Source organism: Indicator indicator, chromosome 15 (assembly GCF_027791375.1).
Source record: "Indicator indicator isolate 239-I01 chromosome 15, UM_Iind_1.1, whole genome shotgun sequence".
Taxonomy (NCBI): Eukaryota; Metazoa; Chordata; class Aves; order Piciformes; family Indicatoridae; genus Indicator; species Indicator indicator.
In genome coordinates this window covers 20,352,489-20,374,054 of record NC_072024.1, presented here as the reverse complement: position 1 = coordinate 20,374,054, position 21,566 = coordinate 20,352,489, and the positions used below count along the sequence as shown (strand labels likewise).

Genomic DNA, 21,566 nt, shown 5'->3' with positions numbered 1-21,566 from the left:
GACCTGCTTCAATCTACTGTAGAAACAAACTCACCATAATAGTCTTGGTGAAAGTGAACACCATGTCAGTCTAAAAGGGGGCAATACAGAGGAGGACTGAAGCAGAGAAGTGCCCTGTGTCCTTGAACTCAAATCTGGCATTTAACTGCTTATCTGTTTCCTATTACCCCACTAATACCTTCCGGCCCCAAGGCCACGCACACATGCAGAATGCTTCTAAAAATCTGTGACGGTGACTTAAGATCACAGGCAAGGGTGGAGTGATGGTTACTCATGAACAGGAACTGCAATGCCAAAATCCACCTTCTTTCCAATATCCAGGTATCTAGTGCCTTTAAAGACAGCAAAACCTCTTCGAATCCCATCATGACTTTATCTACAAGGTCGTAAGCTTTGTGAATCACATCAACTACGTCACGGGGTTCTTGCAGCACCTTCTTGCAATTAATGTTCTCTTAACATAACGTGAGTACTGAGAGGTATGGGATGATAAAAAGACAACATGCAGTGAGAAAAAACAGGAGAGTATCTTCTTAGAACTAAGCAGTAGCCTGATGCTATTCTGCCACATACTCCCACTCTGATCACAAAGCAATGAAACTATGCAGAGGACAATTTGTTCCCCATGCTCACGCCTCTCTCAAAATTACTTTATTTAGCTGACTTGAACATTGCCCATTTTATAATTTTTTTCCCAGCTTTTCCAAATTCTATTTGGCTTCCTTTTCACTGCACTCTCTCAGTGACTACTGGAATATTATTAATTGCTCCAAGCACTGCAGAAGATGTTGTTACAGCAGTGAACCATGTCGCTGAGCTCAGAGGACTAGCCATGACAAAAAAGCCTCATCACTTTTTGAGATCTCATGAACAGTCATAGCAAAACCTGTATTAACACTCATGAAAGCAGCATTCCATGTGTTATGGCAGCTGGTTAAGGATTTCCTTACTTTTATCTGGACTGTAAGTCTCAGGTGGAATCTGGAAATCTCTGGATGTAATGGCCAGCTGCCTAATGAACAATGAAACACCCGGACACACACCCGACCAAACGTGCATACCTGCCATTTCAGCTTTGAAGAACTGAATGAGTGATTGGGTGAAAGAAAGAATCCATTTATCCATGATGTTATTGCTCTCCTTAACTGTGTTCTCATTGTAAAGGAATTCTCTTCCCTCATCCTATCATCAACATAAAAACACAAAACACATTTTCAAGTCATGAGGGTATATACTCAAACCTCTGTATCGAACCACCTGTCAGCCACTAACATTCTGTCACCTTCATTGCGTTACGCTGGTTTCCTAAGAGAGAACATTACATGCCAGAAATGTGGTTGTAAGAGAAGTAGCTAAGGAAAACCTGGCTCCCACTGCTGCTGATTTCACCACACCATACCTTCAACTATAAAGCAGGCCAGTTATTTGCAACTGTTAAACTAGATAAAAAGTTAAACAGCACACAAGGGTATGCAGTTGTTCCTTCTCTGTTTGCAGTGCAAGTCATCACTTCCAGACATGAGGACTCTGGAATTTACAGAACTCCTTCATGTAGGAGATCTGAAGCATTTACAAAAAATGTAACAAATGAAGATTCATTTTATTTGGAAAAAGGGCATATAAACAGTGTAATTATTTTTTATGAGCATGTGATAATTTCAACACATTAAAACACAGGAGAACAATCTGAGAAAATAGGTGGAATTTGTGGGCGTCTGCCACACATCCTGCAGTTTTCCAGAAGAATACTGATGTTTGCACCCATCTGAGAAACTTTGTAACACTGCTTGTTCTGTAGGGCACTGCAAGCAAGACCACTTGTTGGTGTCTACCATTTGACTTGTCTATGTGAATGTTCTTACGATTGGTTTAAAACTGAGTTGAGTTTTTTTCAGATTTAACACCTTGGTTTAGGAGTCTTGGGACTTTCCCTTCCCTCAAGAGTCCAAATGAAAAAATCTGTTTGGTTTATTAGACCCAGTAATTATGGATCCACTTATATAGTATAAAGGAGAAGATTCTTGGGAAAAAATGCAGCAATCCCAGTGTGGAGTCAGCAATCATTTAAACAACTGCAATTACTGTGGTAATTACAACAAGCATAAAATTATTATTAGACTTCACTGGGATTGTAGTTTCTCTCTTGCAGGAGGCAGAACACAAAGAAAAAGTTGTTTAAGTCTGTGTATGAAATCTAATTTAAGCACTACCACATCCAAGAGCACATTCTTTAGCCTAATAAGGTGCACAGGAATAGTTTCGCTATCTATTTAGAAAGACAAATTATATCTGCTGAATTACCAGAATTATCTGCTTAAGCACCTGGATTTTCCACTGGGGTCTTCCACCCCCAGTTTGGCTGATCTTGCAGGATTTAATGGGATCACAGCAAAAAGCTGCAAAGCATACTGCAGATAATTCAAAAGTCAAACAGGAAAAGCTGAAGTACATTTTTGGGGCAATGTGTAGTTTGTCCCATGAATGCTGTCTAGGGATCCTAAGCATCCTATATTGTTAAATCGTAGGACCTGATGTTACCAGACTTTCTTCCCAAAAGAAGTTGTTAAAAAAATAAAACCATTTATTTAAGTCAGCTATTTACTGTACTATTTGTTGAAGTCAGCTGCCCTTGTTGCTTCAAATGGCAGCTCTCCATGGTGATCAGGCTGCTACTGTGCACTGTGTAGTACAAGGCTTAAACTTTTTCTCTTAGCTCCCACTCTCCCACAGAAGCTTGCACTAACAACTGGTAACTTTCTCTCATTAATCACAGATAAAAGATTGAAATTGGTTTCAACAAACTATAATACAGACAAATCTTAAATTTAAATGAAAAATTACTATAAGAAAGAAATTTAATTCTTGATTGTGTTCTCAATGTGTAGAAACTCACATCACTCATCCAGCATTTTTTAGTAGACCTCAAATGTAGCACACAAGTGTAAAGCATTATTGCTTTTATGATGATTTACCTTCCTTTCCATTCCAGTTCTTCCTTTTTTTTTCTCCCAAGTCATATTTAAATTTGACTTTGTCAAAAATTAACTGTCATGTTAGAGAAGGCAATCTTCTTACTGCGGCTAATGTATTCAGCATCGAGTGCTCCCAAGTTAAACATTTTTATGCAGATTCATAATTAAAGTTACAGCAAATGAGTTAGCTCAAGAAATTGTCACAGCAGCCACTACTGAAAATAACTTTCTTTTCATCACGTATTTGCAGTTCTATTTGAGTTAAATCTGTATGCTGCTAGCAATGTCCTCAGTGCAGACAAACTTGCAGCCCAGATGCCATCCTCTAAAAGCATCCTTCAGGCAATGCAGACATGGCTGACTACATGACCTGGGCTAAGAGCAAAGAAAAGGCAGCAGCAGCACTCAAGGCAACGTTACTGACACCTACTACCTCCAAGATACTACACAAACACTGGCAAGGTAACAGCCAAGGCTTAGGATGGACATTTCAGAAAGATTTCCTCAAGCACACCAGCTTTCACCTCATGTCTCCAGCAAGGAGACTAGCAGCAGGGTAATTGCTGAGCATGTATTAACCTTCCAAACTCCAACTCCCTAACTTGTTCTCTCATTTCCAAGAGTATGAATGCAAGATCGTGACATTTATCTCAAATAAAAGGGCATCAAAGAGCACCTAATCTGAGAAAGGACAGTTATGTCTTGACAGTCTCCTACCTTCCCCTTCTCCTTGCTATGGAATAATAAGCTTAGTCAAGAAGGCAAAGATGCAGGGCAATTATAGCTTTCTGCAACAGGGTACAGATAGCAAACAAAAATTAATAGCAAGTCTATACAACTTGATCTAACTCTGAAGTCAGCCTTGCTTTGAACAGAGAGGTAAAGATCTTCAGCCAAGAAGATCCAAGCTAAGAACTCCCTTCCAACCACTCTAACAGTGGAAGAAGCACAAAGCCTCTTCTACTTTGCTTTTCACACCTGAGAAATCTGTACCTTATGCTGCAGGATCTGAACATTCTGCACCAGAAAACGATAGGCGTTGTACCAGGGCAGGAAAACATCCTTCAGTATATCCCTCACTCCTTCCTCCTTAAATCTCAGATTTTCCGCTCTTACCACAGGAGAATTGATCAGGTACAGCCTGCAAAATAAGAACACAATACTGAAAAGGTTAACACTGCATATTCTGATAGAAATGCACTTGAACATATAGCAAACACTGGAGAGCTGCAGAACAAGAGGAAGATGCCCAAGGGAGCAGCTGCACACTAAGAACTCAAAGGAAGGCAGTACTGCAAGCATGCAACATACTGAACCTGTGAAAATTTACCTCAGTGCTACAGGATTCTGATGCTGCATATGGAATTTGATTTTTCTGTTTTACTCTGGAAGTTAACTGAAGTGGTAGCACATGCTCAGATGCTATCACGGTATAAAACAAGCAGCAGATGTAGGGAATTTGTGTCCATCTTTACAACAGCACCTACTGTTTTGGTAATATTTTGAATTCCTTAACAATGACACAGTACCTTCCACTCAATCCAGTTCATCTCCTCAATTATAAAAAGCTTTTGGGACCACTGCAAACACAGGACTAAGAATCAAGGCAAAAAAAAGAGCACAAATCAACATATCCATGAAAGACATCCCCAAAAGAGGACAAAGAATATACCTCCTACCAATAAAATGTGCCTCAGCTCCAGAAACAGCTCTGGAAGGGCAACAGAGAGGATTCAGGTGATGCTGACTACTTATATCAGAAGCACCTCACAGAATCATGTCCACATCAAACAAACAGGTTCATCTGTACATGAAATGCACACTCTAAGAAAATTTTCCTAGGGTCATTCTCTCTCAAGCTGATTCTGCATTTCAGAGAGACCGAAATATCCCCCAGCTTCCTTACTAGCTTTGATTTCAAAAATCATCTTCTGACTTTATTCCACCTTCTTCCCTAAACAAATATTCTGTCTACAGAGATAAACTATCACGTTAACTTGAAAAGAATGCAGGTCTTACTCAGGTATCAAAAACACTTGAATACAAACATGATTTAAATATATTTTATTTAATTTCCCAAATATGAAAACCAAACCAATCCTGCTTATTATTTTCAAGATTGTGGCAGTAGAAACTCAGTAGAAATTTATTAACTCATTTTGTCACATCTTATCCACTTTAAAATCACGATTCTAAACTAATGTATCTTTACAGGCACTTCCTTTAGGAGGCTTTAAAATCTTAATGGGGTTTGACACAGCACATTCAACAATACCAGACCATAAATTCTTCAGGAGATGGCTTCTTGCATAAAAATGAATACATAAAAATAGAGCTGCCAGAGTAAAGAGAGGGCAATGCAGCACAAAACCAGGCATTTTCAGTATTGCACTGAAAACCAAAGAAGGTGTTTTTAAATACGCTACCTGAATTCAAATTATAAATTTACAAATTACAGAACCATTAGATATGATAAGGAACTAGTAAGTCTTTTAAAGTACATAGAATGGTTTGGGTCAGAAGGGACCTCCAAAGGTCATCTAGTCTTACCCCCTGCAGTGAGCAGGAACATGCTCCACCAGATGAGGTTGCTCAGAGCCTTGTCAAGCCTCACCTTGAATATCTCCAGGGATGAGGCCTCAACTACCTCCCTAGGCAACCTGTTCCAGTGTTCCACCACCCTCATGATAAAGAACTTATTTCCAACATTCAATCTAAATCTACCCTTCTCTAACATAAAACCACTGCCCCTAATCCCATTACTGCAGACCTTTGTAAACAGGCCCTCTGCACCTTTTTTGCAGGCCCCCTTCAGGTACTTGAAGGCTGCTATCAGGTCTCCCCAGAGCCTCCTCTTCTCCAGGCAGAACAACCCCAGCTCCCTCAGCCTGTCCTTGTAGGAAAGGCATTCCAGCCCCCTGATCATTTTCATGGCCCTCCTCTGCACCATATTTATGAATACACATGTATTGATGAATTAACTAGTAAGTCTTTATGTACATATTTAAACCAAACCTGCCATCACAATTATTTAAGTCCTTATTATTCACTGTTTCAGAAAACAAACACAACCTTGCTCCAAATATGAGAGCTAGACTCTGTCTGGTCCCAGAGTACACTATTGTGCTCCAGGCCTTTTACCAGTTTGGGACTTAACTAGAGTAACAACCACTTGTTGCCCCCACTGCTTTCCCCCTGAAGAGGCAGCAATGCAAACTAGTCAGAACTATGAAGGATCTGCTAAATTGTTCCTTTGCATCTCCTTAAAATAGCATTTGACATGAGAGACTGAAGAAAATGTAGCTCCCTAAGACTACAGGTTTGGGTTGGTTGGTTTCTTTGGGGTTTTTCTAGGGGTTTATTTGTTGGTTGGGTTTTTCTGTTTGTTTGTGGTTTTTTTCTGTTTTGGTTTTGTTGTTGCTGGTTTGGTTTATTTGTTTTGTTTTGTTTAAACATCTCAGCCCTACACTGCCTTACAATATGTAAATATTAAAAGAGCAATTTCCTGAATTATTCCAATACAAAGAGAAATATGGCAATAAAGGAAGAGTGTTAGCAGTTTAATTACACCTAACATATTACTCACTGGGCAGAAAATAAAACCTTCCTCAAATGAAGGCAACTTTTCTGGCAATGTATGAGAAACAATAAAATATCCTCTTTTTCATCTCTTTCAAAGAGTAGTTTAGGCCACTGTGTTATTTCTTCTGCATTTTAAGAACAGATTGAGAGGGGAAGGTAACACATCACTTCTAACTTACCTCAGGATACATGAAAGCAAAGGGCTTGTAAATACTATCACCAACAAATTTTCTTTCTGACATACTCCAACTTTACCAGCTATCCAACTCAAGTAAAAGATCTTAAGAATATTGAAATACAACCCTTTTGGACAATTCTTAGAGACTTCACACAGGATTCAAGTTTCAGGAAGCCTGAAGATGGGTTGCTATATTTACTGCACTGTTTTTTTCATCTGTTTGACCTTTCCTTTCAATTCCATATTTACTTAAACCACTTGTTTTAAACCACTCCATTTTCTGCTGATCTGTTTATCAAGCTACCTCCAACAATACATCAAAGCTGCAGTTGAAAAAATATCTCTATCTATCTATGTATATATACACACACACACACTGCAAAAGCTGAAATAACTCTGCAGAGAAACAGTGCCAAGGAAAAAAACTCAGTTGTAGCTTTTTCTATAAACATAACACATCAAGTGCCTCAGTGAATAAAGAGAGACAACTGAATTGCAGAACTCCTTCCATAAATGAACCCAGCCCTGCAATGATTTTACTCTCTATGTGGGTGTATGTATAAATAAAAGTGACATTAAAGAATGAGCACACAGGCAGAAAAATGAATTAGCTTTTTAGAAATCAAAAAAATCATGAATAATGGAAGTATAACTTCTGGTGTTTGAGATTTTTTTTGTCTGTTTTATAAAAAAACACGGACTATTTTTTTCCCCAACAGATGAAAAAATCTCTAATGAGTAACCCCAGCCCTTTTCACTCCTATTGTTCCAGCTACCAGTTCACCATTATTCTGCTAATACACCATCATTTCGAAAGAACAGTCTTGATAAAAATTGAGACATGTACCCTGCTCTCCATTGTAAACAGGTATGAGAAGATAACCACAGAATTATCAAATTGTTTCAGTTGGAAAAGACTTCTAAGATCATCAAGTTCAACCATTGAACCAACACCATGACCACTAAAGAACATCCCAAAGCGTATGTCCACAAGTTTCTTAAACATCTTCAGGGAGGGTGACTCCACCACCTCCCTGGACAGCCTCTTCTAATGCCTGATCACTCTTGCAGGAAAAAAAGTTTTCCTAATATCCAACCTAAACCTTCTCTGGTGTATCTTGAGGCCATTTCCTCTCATTCTATCACCTGATACTAGACAGAAGTGACCAACGCCCACTTCACTGCAACGTCTTTCATGAAACTCAGTACCATCTCCCTTCCAGTTTCCTCAGCTGCTCTTCAAAAGGCCTTTTCTCGAGGTCTCCTTCACTTTGTTGCCCTTTTCTGGACACACTCCAGCACCTCAATGTCCTTCTAGTGAGGGGCCCAAAACCGAACCCAGCACCACCAGTGCTGAGTACAGTGGCATGATCACTGCCCTGGTCCTGTTGGCCACACTATTGCTGATACAGGTCAGGATGCTGTTGGCCTTCTTGACCACTTCAGCACACTGTTGGCTCAAGTTCAGCCATCTTTTAAGTGCTAAAGCCTGCGGTAATAAGGAAATTCATACCTCTATTTTGAAATTATTTAGAACAAGCAAAACCTGTCTCTCCCAAAGAGCCAAGCCCCACAGGACACTAACCTTTCCTTCAGCCCAATCACTACCACCAGAATTGTGTGCGATGGTTTAAGGTCTTCTCATATATAGCAAGAATTACAAGGCTCCCGAGGAATGCATAAGTAGTGTTCTCTCCCATTTATTCAAGTGTCTTTATTATACCTTTACCTCAAGGTACCACTTCATGTACATACTTAATGCACCTAGCCAAAGCACCAGGTGACTGCCCAATTATGTTTACACCTAGTATAACTTTAATGACACAATTAAACTGCGTTTAATCTCTGTTTGACCAGGACAATTTCTATACACACAGTAGGCTGCTCCACTTCTGCTCTTCTGGTTTACCTCATTGCTATGAGGTACATATTGTATATGCATATCAACAAAAAATAAGCACTTTCTCTTTACAAAGTGGCTGTTTGCTGCTTGTGCTGCACATTTCTGTGCATTCTACAGCAACCCTTCTCTAAAAGGGGCTTAGCTACTTAGCAGTAAACTAATAGTGTCGTTCTCACAGGTTTTGTTCACATTTTCACTGGGTCCACTCAGGCTGTTAGCTGCCCTACAAGGCAGTGCTGGCTCAAGCGGAAGCATTCTGTACAAACCGGACACACGTTTCGACAAAAGGCCTCCAGTCAGCACATCAACTTTGGTTATTACCAGCCTTAAGGGAGAGAAGACAAGGGCACAGAAACTCCAAGCACTGTAACTATTGCCAGTTCTTTTGAGTCATCCATTCTCTCTGTTATTTGGCAGCCACAGCAGTCTGGAAGCTTCTAAAATTAACTTTCTTCCTACTGTTAATTGTCAAAAAAACATACAGAGCCCTCCTGGTACATGTCTGCTATGACCAGAAAGCCAATATATCAGACGGTACATTAATGAAAGAAATCCTACCTTAGTGCATCAGCTCCATAACTATTTACAATATTCATTGGGTCAGGATAATTCTTCTTCCTCTTGCTCATTTTTTGGCCATCACTAGAAAATATCAAAACATAGACATAAATCCTCAGACCTCATGAAATACATGGGTAAGGGAAAAAAAGGGTCTTCAAATCCAGCTTAATTTTTTTGTCCTGTACCATTCTAGGTAGCACAGACATAATTACATATTAGCAGGTCATTTCACTATGACTGTTGAACCCAAAAATTCAACAGAAAACACCCCACAACCCCCCAAGGCTCCCATGTTACAAATCTAAGCAGGGGATATAAAGGGAAATAAATATAATAAATTTAAAATTACATCTAAAACTACATTTCTAATCCACTTCACTCTGCATAATTGGTATATTTCCTGTTCTTTCCTATTCAGACTTGTTACTCCTTTTCTCTCACTGGGAAGGACTAATATTGCTGCAAAGAATCTAGTGCAATAGATAGCTGGGATGTACAAAACTCACACTCTCAGGTGCTTCTTACCTCTTGAACTACCAGTATCTCCCTGACAAGCCTTAACAGCTCCAAAGCCCATTTCAGATTTAATTTACAATTCACAGGGACTTAACTAACATATTCTTTGACTATAAGTCTGTTCAGGAAAGGACTGACATACCAACCTGGCAAGAACAAGGCCATTTACAATTACATTCTTGAAAGGAGGCCTTCCAAAAAGAGCAGTGGACAGCACCAGCAAAGTGTAAAACCTGAAACAAGACAATACAAACATGACTTTCTAAATTCAGCAAGCTCAAGTCTGCATGTCCTTCATTAAAAAGGCAATTTTTCATTATGTTGCTTTACTCCAGCAAAATTAACATTTAATTATGTGAAACAATTACATGGCAAAGAAGCAGAAGCAGAGCTCAATCTAAGCAGGCCCTTTTTCCTCATTGTAACGGAGTGCTCTTTACTCAGCTTGATCTACTAATCTTAAAGTGCTGAAAAAAAATTCATAGTAAGCATTAGGAAGGTTGTGAAGGAGAAAGTTATAGCATTTTCTCTTTTAAAACAGAAGAGAGAACTCTGTCCCTAGAGAAACTCCCTGTTTGCTCACTGCAAACCTCTGGACACAGGATCAGTCAGGAATGGACACAGCAGATCAGATTGGCACTTCCTGTGTATGTGTTAATATCTTCATCCTAGCAGACAATACAAGAGTTACTGCTGGGAGCGTGAAAGCAAAAGTCAGTAGAGCCTCCTCCAATCAAAAAACTTACCCATCACTAGAAAAATATGAGCAGGTTGTTGGTCCCCAGAAGAAAAGGTGATAGGGGATTCCCCCTCCCTCCATTTGATGTGTTTACAAGAACTCTCTATATAAATTGTCCAGGACACTCAAGAAACCAGTGTTGGAACAAGCACGGGTGCCTGTTGGTCAACACATGATTTCGTCTAAGGTGCCAGATGAGGCAAGGATTTCATACTCAGGAGTCAGAACCTTCACCAAAGGTGGTATCTATGATCTTCTGTAACTGCACTACCACTAATCACTTTTAAGAAATAAACTGGAGGGTAAGCCACAGCTTTCCTCGTTAAAAACAAGTATCACACTGAATTCTGTTTAGCAACCTTAAAGCAGCAGCTGATGACGAAAAAGATAACCGATTTAGAAAAAGGCACAAGAGGTTATGCCTCAGAACTCTGCATTTGCATGAAGAGACAGTGGAGAAACACTTTGAGGGTGGAGAGGGGGTAGGGGGTGAAGTCTATCTCTATATTCCAAAGTAATTTTAAACCAAGAAGCTGCCTAAAACAGCTAAATCATTTCAACATTTGAGGGTCCTAGGCTCTGAAAAGTTTGCTATGTGCAATTACTGGATTTATTAAATGGCTTACATGACAGTTTTTATACTTTTGAGACAGTCTTTTAACTCTCAAAATCACCTCACCTGACACTGCAAGATACAAATACCCTTTATTAAGTTGCACTGTGATGCCATGAATTTTAACCAACAATCCTCCACCTGCACACAAACACATGCACTCAAAATCCCCATCTTCATTATTAACCTCAACACAAACATCTGAGCATTTACTCAGAGGACTGACACCTCAAGCTTACAAGACTGAGAGTTAATCATTACCAACACAGCAGTACTTCTTTGGTGGTTAGTATGAAGGTACCTCACTGACAATCCCTCATCACTTTGTACAAGCTGGTCACAAATTCTTGTATTAGAATAAATGCGTTTGCAATTAGAAAGAACAGTGCAGAATCAACCAGAAGAAATTTCAATACCGTTTGTATTACAAAATTCTACAGACAGGCTGTGGGCACTGAAAAAAATACATTCAAGAACTTTTCACAAACTTTGTTATTTACACTGTCTAGCTTTATGAGCCGCAGCAATGAGGTACCTGTCTTTGAGATCCTGCGATCCAGTGGTTTACATATCATTCTGACCTAACTTTTAGAGGTTAGTCCAAAAAAGAATAAAAGAAAAATAGAAGTATAATTTACTGCATTCCCTCTGAATATTTAAAAGGAGTGCCTCTCTGCACTTTATTTTTTAAATACCATGTCCTCAGATACATTTGTTTCTGAAACTCCTTGATTTATCTCTGCTGTTTCATCTTCCATTCACCACATCTCAGCCTGCTTCTAGTATCCTTGCAGATACACAGAGCTCTCAGCTAAAACAAAGAGCAGAATCCCCCTTAACACCACCCTCCCTGTTTTCTCCTTTCTTGAATATCCGTGGGTAAACTCATAATCTTGTGGTTCATGCCAAAAACATTCAACTGTGAATTCCCTGTTGGTCACCACATTCTGATCATGACTCTAAATATTACTGCATCTCCCTGCGTACAAGCAGAGCCAAAACCTTTCCTATCAATCTGTGCACCTCCCAGGCTTGCAACTCAACTGCTGTAGGTTTTTCCTCTAGCCTTAAATATAATTCAGTTGTTTCTCACATCTATGCAGAAAGTAATCAAAAAGCTCACACTCCTAGCTCATCACCTTGGTCAGATTAATTTTCCCCTTGTCTCCCTTGACTTTCTCCCTTTCTCTGTTATGTCAAACAGAAGCCACTATACTCCACCCACTGAGTTTTTCACCACCTCCCCATTCCAACTTCGTGTCAGCTGCAGTCTCTGACCTGACACAAAACCAATCTTCATTCTGAATCTTAACATTTTATATAGACTGCTTCAAATAAAGATCACATGCTATGCACTTAACTCACCAGCTTGCTGTTCATTTAAGGCTATTTGATACAGTGCTGTCATACTACTGGAAAGACAGAAGTCTGCTCTTCAAAATAACCTCATTTTTCCTCAAGACTTAGGAAAAGGTAAACAAGTCAGAATGAGAACTCCTTCTTAAGAACAGCCTTAGGCAGCTTTACCTTTTACCAAAACCACCCAGCACCTCACATCTTCATTCCTTCCTTCTTTAACAAACAGAAGTGCTCCTGTACAGACCACATAACACCAGCTGTTACCAAAGCACCAGCTTGCTAAAGACATGAGCACTGTGGGTAAGGTATCAGCATCACGTAACAAGGCAAGTGTTTTGATACTCCACCCACCACCAGATTAAACAGACTTGGATATGGTGAAGATTTACAGTAACTCATGCTGATGTTAAAACCAAAAAACCACCTACTCCAGACTGTCATGTGAAATTCTTCATTTGCATTGTGCCTACAGTACACAAGTGTGGGGGCTCAAACTGAAGTAAAGCCCCCCCCCATCCCCAAAGCACAGCTGCTGCATCCTAAGCAGGTTTTCTCCCAGAAAAACAAAACCTATCACTTCAAGATGAAACAGGCTTTATTTAAATATAATGTAGTATATTATCAATATCCTCATGATCAATACAGGCCCATTATCAGTTATCATGAAACCTCTCCTACAAGGGCAAGTTGAGGGAGCTGGGATTACTCAGCCTGGAGAAGAGAGGGCTCCATGTAAGACCTAATACTGGCCTTCCAGTACCTGAAGGGGGCCTACAAGAAGGGTAGAGAAGGACTGTTTACAAAGACCTGCAGTGATAGGATGCGGGGAAATAGTTTGGAATTAGACAAGAGTAGATTTAGGTTAGATATTAGGAGAAAGTTCTTTACCATGAGGATAGTGGAACAAGTTGCCCAGGGAGGTGGTTTAGGCCCCATCCTTGGAGCTCTGGGCAACCTGATCTAATGGAGGATGTCCCTGCTCACAGCATGGGGTTAGACAAGGTGAGCTTTGGAGGTCCCTTCTGACCCAAACCATTCTATGATTCCATATAACATCCTATTTTATATTAAATATTTCCCAAATTAGCACATGTCTAATTAACAGTGCTGTATCCACATGACATATGGAACAGTAAAGACAAAAAATAAATGAAGAAAAGAAGGGGTCACTGCTGGATCCAGCACTGCTTGAAGAGTAACAAGCATGAAATAGCAACCTGCAAACGAGAGGAGGATGTCCCTTTTCTGATGGGTTTCATGCTACTCAAGAGTACTTCATTGTATGCCAACACCAAAAAGCACCATGGCCAATAGGCTGTGCGGCACACAGTTGTGGGGAACACAGAATTCAAGATCAACACAAACAGATGGCCTAACAAAGATTACTTTGGGGGAGGGGGTGAGAATCACTATATATGCAAGAGGAGAGTTTTAACTGAGTGCATCAGGTTGCCCTATTTCTGACCTGTGTGAAGTACTGCTTTAAGGACACATTACACACAGCATGCATAGCACTAACTAGGTAAGATGCAGTTATATTCTGAGGCATTAAATATGCCATGGGGAGTGCATGTTTCATTAAGTGAGACTTAAGTGGTCCCTCACTAAAGCCCAAGCTTGCAAATTTCATTTGTTTTGAGGCCTCAGATGATTTTTTGCATCACAAAGAAGGGGCTGCGAAGTGAAAACACTTTTCACTACATACACAAAACCTAATTTTTATTTAGCATCATACCTCAAATGTTTTCTGGCTTTGAGAGTATGCAAAAGCCTTGCTCTCAACTTCACCAACATGCAAAAGCCCACACTCTTAGTGCTTCGTTCAGGTGGGTCAGTTGGTTTGTCGGGCAAACAGAGGAGTGGGCAAAGGGAAGCACCAACTACGATCCAGGGGAATTTAGTTTATTTCACTCTAATAACTCAAGTTATAGGATGTAAGAGTTCTACTTGCATGCTATCGAATGTACTAATCTGGAAAACACAAAAATTAATCTTAAAGATGTATCAGTTTTCACAGCCAGCCTCAAACTGCAAAAAGAAAATAAATATTTTGGAATGTACAAAACGGAAGTGTATGCATGCACATGAGACAATTACCCAGAGAATACCTAGGACTACCCTAACATTCTGTGATTAGAGAAAAGCATTTGTTCAGGGAGGAATGAAGTTTACAGTTACAAAAATTGGATTTTTTGTAAACTGCCAGATCCTAAGAACATGTAGTTTGACTTAATTTGTGTTTTTTTGTTTTTGTTTTTTATTCTCACTCCTATAAACCCAAAATTCAAATTTACTCTAGGGAGCAAAAATTACTAGTCTATATATAGGCTTGAAATACTCAAAACCTTGACTTCCATTTCAACTGACTCAATTCCTACCCTGTTTCTAATGGATAACTCAGGTTCCATGACAATTCATAAATTCAGATACTTCCTTAGCAGGCTGAAGATCTGCCCTCTTACCTAACAATGTTTTCCACAAGACCCAGGAAGACTGCTTGCTAACATTGTCTTTCTGTAACGTTTTTGTTACCAGGCTACTTTGCAATAAAGGATTATGCAGATGCAATAGTGTTAGATGCAAAGCAATAACATCACACAAAGTGGCAGAAAATTACCATCCTCGGGTCTGGTCGATGCCTTCAGCAATGAAGTCAGCAGGGAAAGCATCTTCAAGTTCTTTTTTGTTTTCAAATGGGTAATGGACTTGTGCATAAGGCATGCTTCCACTCTCAAACCAGCAATCAAAAACTTCAGGGACTCGGCGCAGCAAGCCCTTCCCACAGCGTGAAGGGATGGTTATGTGATCGATACTGTGGGAAAGAAAAATATGGGCAAATTCTAAACTAAACCAAGAATTACCTTAAAAAGTTAACATTATGCTTGTAACATAGGTCGGAGTTTTGGTATTAATTTTAATGACTCTTCAAAGAGGTTAGCACTTCTTTGGATCATTTATATCATTCTAAGCTATTTAAGACATTTTTTATTAACAGCATCCAAGACAGAAGAAAACTTACTCATTACAAGTCCTCTCACTACTTTTTCATTTTCCCTCAATCTGTTGCACAGGGTTTGGGTAAAGAAAAGCAGTCTGCTCAACCATTTTTAATAAGTCTCTGACTGACCTTTCTCGATGGAGATCAGTGACTTTCACTCCAGACAGCTCCTCCAATTCTGCCATTGAACCAATGCAAACTACCTGTAAGAGACACTCCAGAAATTTAGTCAGCTGCTCACACATAGTAGCAAAATTTTTTCCTCAAAATTAGACAGGAGACTTGTAGGTCAGTCAGTATCTTCCAATGCAGCTGAAGAGACAACAAGGATTCTGAAAAGACAACAAGAATTTTGTACAAAGTTCTCTTCTTCAATCCAATGTAGCAGCAAATACTGTTAAAGAACACTGCCCTGACAGAATACAATTCATGTCAGAATACCTGGAGGCTTTGAAGAATGAGCCTCTTGTCAGAGATAAAAAAAAGGGGGGCGATTTTGTTGTTTTGCTTTTTTTTGTTTTCCAAATAACTCACAACACAACCCTCCACTGAAACTTCAATGATCCTGACTTTTATGAACATAGGAGTTTCAGATCCCAGGTTCCTCTCCTGAAGCTATGGTAAACAGCTAAGTTGCTTAAAATTGAGTATAGGTGTTCCATTCCAGGTATGCTAAAACACTCATACTAACAGCATCTTAGAGTGAGAAAAACAAAAACCTCACAGTTTACAAAGGGGTTGTAAGAAAGGTAGACTTTTCCTGGGGTTATTGCATCAACACGCTATCAAAAAAAAAAAAAAGAAAAAAAAACAACAAGTGCTGGCAATAGAGTTGCGGCAGCGTCAGGAAACATTCATGAGATGAATGATTCTGAAAAACAGAACTTAGGAATCCCAGCATGGTGGAGGGTTGGAAGAGACCTCTGGAGATCATCCAGTCCAACCCTCCTCCTAATGCAGGGTCACCCACAGCAAGTTGCCCAGGATCACAACGCCCATGTGGGTTTGGAATCTCTCCAGAGAAGGAGATTCCACAACCTCCCTAGGTAGCCTGCTCCAGGGCTCCAGCACCCTCACAGCAAAAAAGTTTCTCCTCAAGTTCAGACGAAACTTTTGGGCTCCAGTTTGTGCCTGCTGCCCGTTGTTCTGTCACCTAACACCACTGAAGAGTCTGGCCCCATTGTCTTGAATCCCACCCTTCAGCTCTTGCTGAGCCTTGAGAAGATCCCCCTCTCAAACTGCTCTGGTCCTGGCTTAACAGCTCCAGGTCTCTCAGCCTTTCCTTTACACAGAGATGGCTCCAGTCCCCTCAGCATCTTCTTAAGAGAGGAAACAAAAAGCTTTTTCAGTATGTTTTACATTTTAATGACGTTTAACCCTTCCAGAGCCTTCTCTCATGTGGCAGGATTTACAAGCTACAAGCTGCAATACCAGTCTGGATTTTGGAGATCCAGATCCACATGCAATCAGTCCAATTCAGAACTACCACGGAAAAAATGGGGTTTGACACATCTAATAGGAAGAGAGTTAAATGCATAAACATGAAGTTGTAAAATGGGGTAAACATTCTTCACATAAGATAACTTTCCAAGTTGCTCTTAGTATACAGTAAGCGGGAGTTCCTGTAGCTAGTCTTAAATACATGCATATGTACACAGAAATTGTGACTAACTGCAGGTTTGGTGCATTCGGTTCCAAAAAACTGTCTTGAATTACAAAGAAGATAGAAACTCAGTCTGATTTGTTTTTTAAGCCTTCATTTTCCTACTCTGATTCAATTGCTGCTATGCTTTACTAATCATCATCTTTAACTCTTGAAGTACTTTTGGAATGCAATTTTTTCATTTCTTACTTGTCTTACTTTTCTGCAAGAAGCGAGGCATTACAATGATTACAACCGTCAAGTGCAATAGTCTGCAGTTTGCATAGCAAACCACACCAAGGAACTGATCCCAGGTTAAAATAATACCTTTATTAGCAAATTATTTTTAACCCAGATCTGCTCCTTCATTCACTGCATAGCCCCAGAAGTTAGCAGGCATCAGTTCAGCTCTGCTGGTGGGAGAAAAGGTTTTAAGAGCAGCATGGGTAAAAAACACCCTTACATACACCCAATACATCATCTTTGATAACCTTAATATTTGACCATACCCAGCAGAACGTATTAATAGAAGAAATAACCCCAAATCCACATGAAAAACTCAACAAACACCACAGGAAGGCAGATATGACCATACTGAATAAAGCTGCCTCTGTCCAAATCAGAAGGATGAAACTACTCTGTCCCAAGGGCAGTTCATTAGATATCTGAAGGCAAGAGTACAATGAAACAAGTAGACGCTAATCAAATCCAATTCCTCATTGGGCCTCACCCCCTTGTTTCTGCAAGGAACAAACTGGTTTAAGCTCTCAAATTAAAGCTGCTGCTTTGGATACATTTCTTGAACAGCAATGTCTGCTTCAGAAGACATTCCCTATGAGTCACTTGTTCCTTCTCTGTTTTCTTTTTCAGCCACAACTACAAAACCAGCTACATCAACATTTAACACGAGGCAACAAAGGCTGTAACAAGTAGGCTGGGACTGGGGACTTTTTAGGATATCAGGTAGTGATAGGACTAGAGGGAATGGAATAAAGCTGGAAGTAGGGAGATTCAGGGCTGGACGTGAGGAAGAAGTTCTTCACTATGAGAGTGGTGAGAGCCTGGAATGGGTTGTCCAGGGAGGTGGTTGGGGCCCCATCCCTGGAGGTGTTTAAGGCCAGGCTGGATGAGGCTCTGGCCAGCCTGATCTAGTGTGAGGTGTCCCTGCCCATGGCAGGGGGGTTGGAACTACATGATCCTTGTGGTCCCTTCCAACCCTGACTGATTCTATGACTGCTCAACTCTGTTTCAGCATCACTGAATCTAAGTGAAACCAGAGGCCAAGGTTAAATACTTCTAATGAAATTAAATTAACATAGTATATGGGATTACCCATGTAAATAGGAAGACAAAACCCGTTCAGCAGCATTTGTGGACTTCCTGCGACACAGTTCTAAAGTTCACATTAAATACAAGTGTTTATTGTTATTGGTTTGCCTTTTCAGCTCTGTTACAAATCTATAATCAAAGAATAAGGAATGTTCATAGAATGAATGAAGTCTACCCTGGGATTTCTAGAAAGTATCTACTGAGTAGTAGTTAGTAACAGAAATGACTGCTAAAGTCAGCTACAAGTGGCACTCTTAATGCAGCCTCAACCAAACAGACCTAAAGAAGTACCCCCAAGCCTTCAGGAGAGATCAGCCAGAGCCTTCTCAATCTAAATCTGTTATGCTAGACCAAGTACACCAAAACTACTGGATGGTTAAGAGTTTAGGTGAGTGACAAGCAGCGAAACAATCAGAATTGCCATAGCATCTCTGCATATTTGTATGCAAGTCCTATAAAATTAGCCTTATGCTAATTTTTTGCAAGTCCTATAAAATTAGCCTGTTTGCTTTATCAACATGGGGGCTATATTAAAAAAAAATTTTTTCTAATCCAAATGAGATGGGTTCCTCCACTGAAGAGATGATTGAGATTGGAAAACTTAGAACGACCGACTATCTGAAAAAAATGTGGCAATAAACACAAGCTTCAAGATTTAACTTCCATTATGCATCTCTACTTGATAATTATGCAAAAATAGAACTAAAATAAAACTGTGGGGAAACAGATATTGATATGTAGTAAAATTCACTTGAATACCAATTAATCCACCTGACTGTATATTAAATAAGGAACTGTTATTATTTCTCCAAGACTAAATGTGCACAGCGTAATTACACGCAACCAAGCGTTCTTCTGAGAATGGGAGATGAAGAGGAGGCTCTGCAATCTCACATGGCATTAGGCTGCAATAAAACCAAAATCAGGAAATTCTGAGTGAGTATTATTTCTATATGAGAGCAGATGTCACTTTAGCCTCAAGTTCCACATCAGTTCCAATGGTATTTAGTTTCTAAGCTATCTCCCAGGTGTGTAAAGAGAGTGAATATTAAAAAAACCTCTAACTTGAAATTCAGCATGGTCCAGAAACCATACTTGACTGCTGAAGTATGACACTCAGACTCTAGAGTAAACAGAAATGTGTAACATCTACAGACAAAAATAATAGATATGTTGGTATTTTGATCATTATTCAGAACACCAAGCCCTAAGGAATATTTGCAGTTAATTTCAAAAGAAATGTCAATCTTCCAAGCTCAGTGTCATATTGTTATTAAAAACAAACACATCAAATGTAAAAAAAAAAAAAAAGCCAAAGAAAAAAATCTGTACATGCAGGAATACCAAGATGGGGAGACTGGAGAGAAAATGAAATATTATTAGAGGCAAGGAGTGAGAGTAATGTAACCTTTACACAATTTTTTCAGCTGTAGAATGAAGTCTTGAAACGTGGTTGCACAAAAGTGAAAGCTTTTTCTCTATCAAAATAACTTCTTCCATTAATCAAGGAACTTCAAGTTTAGTTTGAAGATTGACAGTTTATACTTAAAAATACTGAATTAATGTTAAAAATTAACATACTAGAGATAGAAGCACTTGGTTTGCCAGTGATTTACAGTCTCATAGCACAGACTGAATTCAAAAGCCAAGGCTTTCTGAGATACTTGAATTGTAACTGCGAGGAGTAGCTCCCTCACTCCTCCCCCACTACCTCCCTGCCTATCAGCAAGATTTCCAAGAAAAAGGAAATTAAAAAATGCTTTAGGGTGCACATCTAAGAAACAGTGTAGTTTAAGACAATGAAATAATCCTCTGGCATATGTTTTCCTATTTGAGGTTTTGCACATCTAAAATGAAAAGAAAAACTTTTTCAAATCAAGGGAGTTAAAAAGAAAGATTTTGGATGCTGCCATCAGTGTTTGCCTTCCATGGACACCCTGACATTGATTAGCATTTCTTACTTTCAGCACAAGAAAGACTTACTCTGTGTCTAATACAACTAACCCACTCAGGAAGAATTATCTTCAAATTTAAATCTTGGTGTTTTGATACCAGTCTTTAAAACTCTGTAAACTACTCATTTAGCATTATGCTACCAACTTCAAAAAAGTCATTCCTAGCTTGCTCATTATACACATCCATCATTCCACTAGATCCACACTTTTACAGGCTGTTACATTCTCATTTGTAGCACCACAAATATAGATCTTCACTCTTCTGCTATGCTGGACTTTTACACCTCCAGCAATTCATTTGGCTTGAAGTAACTGAGCATCAGAATTTCTAAGCCAAATTGAAAAGACTGAGTAAGAAATCTCTCTCTTGTCATTTTCTTACTGCATTTGCTATTTCCATTAAATTTACCATCACTCCAAATTCATCCAGGGAAGATTAAGAATAATATGTATAAAACAAACAAACAAGAAAAAAAACCCATACAAACAAGAAAAATTGCTTGCAGTTGTCAAGCAAAGGCAAAGCAAGCACGTGTGGGCACACAAATGCATGCATACAGCTATCATCTATTATAGATCTATGTATACTGTGAAGATGGACCTTAAGACTGCAGCAGCCAAAGATTTAACAGCCTATCCAATTAAGCAAACAATACATACAACTGGAAACGTTTTGTTTTCTTACTCACCTCTTCCAAATCATCACTGACCCACAGAGGGATGGGTGTTCCCCAGTACCGGTTCCTAGATATAGCCCAGTCTCGTGCATCTTTCAGCCAGTTTCCAAAACGCTTCTCCCTCACAAAATCTGGAACCCTGGTCCAAAAATAAGAAAAGCATACTTTTATCACCACATTCCACTTAAAAGAACACTTGATTTCATCCACAGAACAAGTTAATTTCAGCACATTGTGTGAACTGGAGCACATTCTATTGCTGCACTGGCCATTGCAAGGCCTATAGACTTGCTGTCAAAGGGGTAACAGCAGCTCTTCTGCCTTTCTTTGACTTTCAGGTAAGCTATGCCAGCAAAAAATATCATGCTTATTTTACTCTCAATACAGCCAAAAAGTGTGCAACACAAAACAGATTCAGTAAGGATGAAACAGTGGCAAAAAATCCTCAGGGTAGTCCAGCACTGGAGCATTGTAGCTAAGGGAGGATAAAAATATTAACACTTCTTTACGTTACAATGACAAAAATTCATATTATTTATCAT

General features: G+C 39.5%; 1 protein-coding gene across 11 annotated transcripts in view; it reads right to left on the bottom strand.

Annotated features, from left to right (window-relative positions):
* IARS1 (isoleucyl-tRNA synthetase 1) overlaps positions 1-21,566 on the bottom strand; it is a 103,874-nt gene that overhangs the window by 36,831 nt on the left and 45,477 nt on the right. For 9 of the 11 annotated variants that reach the window (XM_054387491.1, XM_054387492.1, XM_054387501.1 and 6 more), the window contains exons 13-19: positions 21,037-21,163; positions 15,551-15,624; positions 15,041-15,235; positions 9,859-9,945; positions 9,194-9,277; positions 3,966-4,113; positions 1,062-1,182 (exon numbers count right to left, since the gene is read on the bottom strand). In XM_054387491.1, the coding sequence (XP_054243466.1) occupies positions 1,062-1,182; positions 3,966-4,113; positions 9,194-9,277; positions 9,859-9,945; positions 15,041-15,235; positions 15,551-15,624; positions 21,037-21,163 (836 nt within the window). The remainder of the gene's footprint in view (positions 1-1,061; positions 1,183-3,965; positions 4,114-9,193; positions 9,278-9,858; positions 9,946-15,040; positions 15,236-15,550; positions 15,625-21,036; positions 21,164-21,566) is intronic. The other 2 variants (XM_054387497.1, XM_054387495.1) reach the window with 2 other exon arrangements.